At 45.1% G+C, this 6,895-nt stretch overlaps 2 protein-coding genes across 2 annotated transcripts; one reads left to right on the plus strand and one right to left on the minus strand.

Annotated features, from left to right (window-relative positions):
• Nucleotides 1-1,219: 1,219 nt before the first annotated feature.
• Nucleotides 1,220-2,590, minus strand: LOC121590423. The gene is made up of 3 exons (XM_041910093.1): nt 2,566-2,590; nt 2,178-2,425; nt 1,220-2,106 (listed from the first exon to the last, which is right to left on the minus strand). The coding sequence occupies exons 2-3, from the start codon at nt 2,270-2,272 to the stop codon at nt 1,839-1,841; spliced, it is 363 nt and encodes a 120-aa protein (XP_041766027.1). The 5' UTR covers nt 2,273-2,425; nt 2,566-2,590; the 3' UTR covers nt 1,220-1,838.
• A 1,701-nt stretch (nt 2,591-4,291) lies between these two features.
• LOC121590608 (myb-like protein V) lies at nt 4,292-6,872 on the plus strand. The gene is made up of 2 exons (XM_041910419.1): nt 4,292-6,217; nt 6,305-6,872. Exons 1-2 carry the CDS (start codon nt 4,894-4,896, stop codon nt 6,637-6,639), a joined length of 1,659 nt encoding a protein of 552 aa, XP_041766353.1. The 5' UTR covers nt 4,292-4,893; the 3' UTR covers nt 6,640-6,872.
• Nucleotides 6,873-6,895: the final 23 nt, after the last annotated feature.

Here is a 6,895-nt window from a genome sequence, read left to right on the forward strand (position 1 = left end):
GGGCAACGAGAAATTACGAATAGCCTTCTTGACAGCCGCTGCAAAACAAAATACGTGTAAAGTATCAATTTAAAATGTATAACTTAGGCTCAGATTAACTTGCGCTACCGGCGTGGAGGGACATAGGAGAACAGGATTTTTAGATAATTTAATTTCAGAAATAGTACTACGATTGTTTAGGCAACCACATAGTTGTCACAAAACGTTGTCGAAAAGAAGATAGAGATCAACAACTGTCCGAGAACGGTATAAAATGAATCCACTTTCTGAACCAAAAACCAATGGAAGAAGGAATTGCACAGCACCAGGGAATTTAAAAGCAGAAACTTTGAAAGAATGATTGATTGCAATAACACATCCTTTCGCGCAATCGTTTGTGGCAATATTTTTACCCTTTTGTATTCGAAACTTGTTCACTGAACGATGGGCCATGGGTCCATTTGTTTTATTAAACCAAAAGACAGAATATTAAAAACAAAACAAAGCAAAAATTAGCAGTTATGTGCCAAACTGAAATTAAATTGTTCACCCCCTTCACATAATTCACGAAACGGTGGCACATTATATGCTTAGCAATGCTTGCAAGTAACACAATGTTGCGCCCCATTAAATGCACCACGTTTCCAGACGTTCCTTTGCGCACCCGATTAAAGCTCTAAATGGTTAAAGAATTACATCAACTATTGGAACAACATTGGAATAATTTAGACGGAAGAGAAATTCCTATAGGAATAGAAAGGAACAACTAACACATGGTTATATTGCTTTGCAAATTTACAATTTGATTGAAATAGGTTCTTAAATTTTATTTCACTTCACTGCAATTAGTACATTCGAATACAATGCAGAGAAATGTGTTCTCCCATTTATTCATGTACAGCTAGAATAACAATGGCGGGGAAGGGGAGGGGAAAATTTATGTTAAGCATAAAAGAAACGCTAAACCATGTAAAGGGCGAATAATTAGCGTAAAAAGGATGACTAAACCATTCAGAATGAAAAATCTATCTGTAAAATGCAGTATTAGGTTCATTATATCGTTCGTCAGCGTGCATGTATGTGTGTGTGTGTATTGCATCATTCATACCGATGGTGTTTTATCCGCACACGCTCACACATAAACACATAAACACAGATGTGCATATCGAACCACGTGGATTGAAAAGCTTATGTTTGATGCTTCTTTGAGTTATTTTATTAGTGTTTGTTTTACCAGTAGAATAAGAAACCGGAATACGAAGAAACATCTAAACATTGGACGTAAAGTGTAGAAAGCATTACGGAAATCAGCTCGCAACTCAATCGATTGATACTACAGTCCGAATGCACTGAATGAACTTTGATTGCAACTATTGAATTTGTGCCAGTTAATTGGCACGCTTTTTTTCAAACAGAAAAAATCCAGATTTTGTTCTTGATACGTCTTCTAAAATGCAAACTATTTAATTGTGTCTGTATTGCTTAAAATAATAATTATTCAATCGTACCTCACCCAGACAAACTGCACCAATTATTGGAAATATGCGATTTTTCTCCCAATAGGAAATGATAATTGTATCAAGAGTGTAGATCAAAAGACTTAACCGGGCGGCTTTGCATTATAATACAGACAGTGGATTAACTTACAATGAAATAAAATCAAACATCATCCGATTACAAAAAACAGGCTTGTTTTACATGTTGTAGTTTTGCGTGATGCAGTTCGTTTGTGTTTGTATAGGTCCACACATATCACCTCTTGTCATACTGCTTGAACGCTTTAGAACTGTTACACTGTTTGGTGAATTGTGTTTGAATAATTTTATAATAGTATACTTCTTCTCCAAAGAGCAACCTCATTATTTATCTTTTTTGTTGTCGGCTTCACACTCCACCGCATCATTTTCACCCTTCTCTTCCATAATTGTCTCGCTCGTTGGGCCTTCATCCAAAGAACGTTCCTTATTGGTACATTCAGCAGACGTATGGTCACGTGCTTTTGAGCTGGTCTTCACTCTATCAACTTCCTCGTCGGGCAACATTCTCGATCGTTCTTCGACCCGTCGATACAGTTGTTCCTGATTCTTTTCCAAATAACCCGGTAGCCAGAAAATGGCCTGTACTAGTCTGCAATGTGTAAAGATTTGTTACATTTCGGGACGGTATGAGAAGAAAGGAGAGGGAATAACAAAACTTACTTAAATAGTACCCATCCGGAAAATACCAAGCAGAGACACGTGCCGGAAGTTTTCACCATGGCCGCATAATCCGGTACCACTTGTTGATGCTTCATAGTACCAACACGGCGGCGAGAAAGAGGCGGATTTGTCGTGGGTGCTTTTGATAAGAACAATCCAAAGGCGGCTAGCGAGTTCTGAACACTTCAGCAACTGTGTGCAGCAGGAACGTCCTCACACACGCTGTTGTATCTATCGATTGATCTTTGCTGCAATTGAACAACTCTTCAAGCACAGCTAAATGACACACACGACACGACGCAACACGGATGCTCGGCGAGTGGGTGTTTTGGTACATCATCGTCATGGAGACCGAATGTTGTCCTGAGGTTCACGTGTCTTAACTCACCTGGCTGTAATTGCTTGCATTATTGTATGGAAAAAATGATTCATTTCAGTTTTTTATTATTTTATTTTCTCAGTTGATCCTTTATCAGTGACTTACACTGCTAAACATAACTTGGGGCTGATTGTTAGAGGACTTAACATGCCTTGGAAGCATTTTAAATACTACTTTTGTTTTGTAGAAATATTTGAAAACTTCTTCTAGGAATAAAGCGAACATCTATCGCACAAATTTTATACACACATCAACCAATATAGATGTTCGCTTTCTCCTTCACAAGCAAAACAGGAAAGATGTTCGTACATAGGAGATCTTTTGGCACAAAAACGAAGTTATCAGATCATAGCAACCATAGCAACAAATACATTCTCTTTCCAGTTTATGAAGCTGATAATTATTCTTCTTGCCGGTCTCATGGTACAGTCGTCAACTCGTACGACTTAATAACATGCCCGTCATGGGTTCAAGCCCCAAATAGACCGTGCCGCCATACGTAGGACTGACTATCCTGCTATGGGGGGAAATCAATAAGTCACTGAAAGCCAACCCCACAAGTGGGTTGGCAGGCCTTGACCGGCATCGGTTGTTGAGCCAAAGAAGAAGAAGAAGAATTATTCTTCACAATTGGAATGCTCAAGATACAAGTGATAGATAATGATGTGTGTTTCCTTGTGCTACTTTCTGGCGCAATATAGGACGTAGTAACTGATCAAGATCTTCAAGCAGACCGTTAATATTCCGGAAATTCTGGTAATGGTAACAACTAAGGGACGGTACCTTGGTACAGTCATCTACTCGCACGACTCAAAAACATGCCATATATCAACCGAACTGTCCCACCGTAGCAAAGTCATGACGCCAAAAATAAAAAAAAGAAGAAAACAACTAATATTAGGAATTTAAGAAAATGTAATGGCGACCTAAGTAGATTTCTACTTCACAAATCATATTAGTAGTTACTTATTAAAGTTATTTTAAAATCTATTCCGCTTTTTTACCTCGAGCAACGATTCTAGGCTTATTGGAAGCAATATTTTTACCTTTCATGCATAATCGCAATTAAATAATGGAATGCAACCTCCCCTCGACCACTTACTTCTAGATATGTTGGAATAAACCCGACTACATAGCACTGGAGCCGGGAGAAATATGCCAAGCACATAGCTCGATACAAAAAAATACACACTTTCAATTTCGTCGCAATCAGTGCGTAAAGGAAAACGAAAAGACATTCGTGGAAAGGGGTTAAAAAACCAAAGGTGCTGGGGCTGTACTGGGGCGCCTACACTATTACATCTGTTTGCACCCTTTCCCCCATTTTCCTTCCAGTTACAATTAGCACCGTTTAGGTGGCACCGATTTGCATAGTGTGAACATGCACACCACCCTCGATCGCGATGCTGCTAGCAGCTGGGAGTGCATTCGGTGCAACGCCACATCATCCAACCGCCCACCACCACTCACCGACTGTTGATGCGGAACGTTCTTCCCGGCTCGTTCAACCGCACGCGGCGTTCCCCATTGTCATGCGATCGATTCGCGAACATGCGTGACCAAATCGATTCGACACCAAATCAATTCGCGCCGCACGACACTAGCTACAAACTCTGGGCTCGGTTTGTGGAAGGATACGGTTGATCAGTTTCGAAACCCCATGTCGTATGGGTCTTAGGGAAATGAGGAAGCAAGGGAATTGACTGTGTCGGTTACCGAAAATACCACGCGGGCGTCAAATCGCTTACTCTGTTACGCAGAGATATGCGACTTTTTACTATAAGATTGTATTATTATAGACATTCTTCCTCTATTAGTAATTGTATAGTGATATATTTATTTTTCTGGTATCCAATTTTGATTTCTGTTGACTTTCTCAACCCTAGCGACCGTTCCCCATTCTTTCAGGCAAGAATTGTATCAACAATATTCGACACACCTGCCCACCAAATCTTGAATAATCCATCGCGAATATCGCAACGGTTGGCAGCCAAAACCACCTACTTTCTGGTGAAGTTTTTCACTGCACTTTTTGTCGCGCGGCCAGCTCTGTGTGCATGCCAGAGAGTGATCGATTATTCAACACCGGACAATGACAACAGTCTGTGCTTTGGTACGATTGGTTCGAGCTGGCTGAAAATGGTAGGACAATTTGCGACACCACGCTTATAAAATTCCCTATCCCCGGCACTATCCGGAGTCAGTTGAAAAATGGCCTTCGAGCGTTGAAGGCAATCGGCAGTGTAGCTAGGTAACGGTAGCTGGTGGAATCTAAAGCAGTTTTTGAGCGGACATTAAAGCTGCCCGTGAATACCAATCGTTCGCGATCTTGTAGTAATGGCTTCTGCCACAAGTGTACGGTCCTTTTCGGGACAGGAGTGGTTTGCGACAGTGTTTCTGCTAATTGTGCTTAGCAGCAGTGGTGTGCAGTGTTTCGAACGTTTCTCCCCCATCAATGAGCTTCTGTTATCCGAGTTTGAGTACGACACCAATATCGATCGCGATCTGTTGCCACTAGATGAACGATCGTACTTTTCTTACGATGAGCCGCACGAGCCAACGTTTCACACCGACTACAATCTGGCTAATCTGAAGCCGATTTCACCAACGCCTGGATTTACGCTCGATCCTTCCTACATATCGCCCGAGGATATCGTTCCGGCCCGTGCCAAACGAGCCAATCTAAGGGAAAGAAGGAAACCATCGATGCACCGCAAACGCGAGCAGGAAAAGGAACTGGTCTCCGATGAGCACGAGGAAGATCTGGAAGAAGATGATGCGTACGAAAAGGCCAGCGAGCCAGAGAGTACGGACGTGGACGATTATGCCGCACGGTACGAGCAGTTTATTGCGAAACATTTCGAAGATTTGGAAAGCAAGCGGAAAAAGTCCGCTCCGCAGCGTAAAGCACCTAAGCCGACCGACAAAGAGGACGACGACGACGACGACGACGGCGAGGAGGAAGAAGAGCAGGACGGTGATTACCGGTTTGATCGGGGCGACTACTCCTCCTCGGAGGACTACGAGCGAATAAAGGCAGAGTCTGAGGAGCAAAGCCGGCGGTTGGCGAAGGACCCCAGGAACTGCCGCACGTACGAGAAGGACGGTATGGTGTGTAGCGTGTGTCACGATCCGGCCAGCGACAGTGCGTCGGAGAGCTGTGCGTACGCTACCGAGCCCCACCATCGCAAGTATGCGTACGTGAAGGAGCGAAACTACGACAGCAAGAAGGATGCCGATCCGAACCGTGGAAAGGCAGAAGTGGACGAGGAGGAGGAGGAGGAGGGGGACGGTGATGAGGAGCCGGAGCACGCCGGTGCCGAAACACGCCCCGAGCGGCAGACAGATGGTGCGGGAGACGGGGTTGCAGGTTCCGCCGTACCCACCACACCCTCCAGACGGTGGCTCCCGGCGCATCCACTGCGCAAGCCGACCCTGCGCTCGAAACCGCACCAGTCGGCGACCAACGGTGGCGGGTATCGCTACCAGCCGACCGATCTTCGCTCGAACCGGGCCAGCATGAAGCTGAAACTAGCAGAGGGCAGTGGGCCAGCTGCCGAGGATGCCAACATTTACGTGATGAACTACGACAACGAGCCGGAGGAGGTGGCGAGGGTGCTGGCCGAATTTAAGGCGCGCGACTGGTCCAACTGTCGCACGGGTAAGCGGATGGAGGACGGCGAGCTGACCTGCTACCAGTGCACGGATGCGGCCGGCGTTAATCACGAGGAGTGTATGTACGTTTCAGAGTCCCGCCCGATCGCGTCCGAACCGGTGCGACCACCGCCCTCGATGACCGGGAAGCTGCAGCTGCAGCGGCAAGCACACAAGCGCAAGAAGGTTGTGGCACTGTCGCGCAAGGAGCTGGCGGCACTCGAACCATCGGCAACCAGCGCAGCCGGGGGTGGGCCGGTTAAGGAGAAGCAAACGGTCAAGCGGACGGTTTCGTTCCGCAGCTTCATCACGGGGTCGGGACGGGGAGCCCCGGGGTCATCTTCTTCAGCGTATGTGGCGCATGCAGGATCTGACGGAGACGAGCGCGTGATTCACTACGAGCATCACATTTCTCACGAAGTTCCTTGAGGGACGAAGGTACAAGGAGGACAGACGGGTGTAGGGAGCCGGAATGTTTCGCCAATAATGTTCAATGCGCAATTTAAGTGTTTCTTTTTAAGGCCGAATATTTGAAGAATGTTCTAAAAGAAGAGGCCCGCACACTGGGAGATCCGTTTAAAATATCCCTTTTTGCTCGTTAACTTACTGAAGGATCGATAATTACGTATGTACTATTGCAGCAGTATTCTTTTGTGCTCCGAATAAACAGGCCGTTCTCATCATG

This window comes from Anopheles merus, chromosome 2R (genome assembly GCF_017562075.2).
Source record: "Anopheles merus strain MAF chromosome 2R, AmerM5.1, whole genome shotgun sequence".
NCBI lineage: Eukaryota > Metazoa > Arthropoda > Insecta > Diptera > Culicidae > Anopheles > Anopheles merus.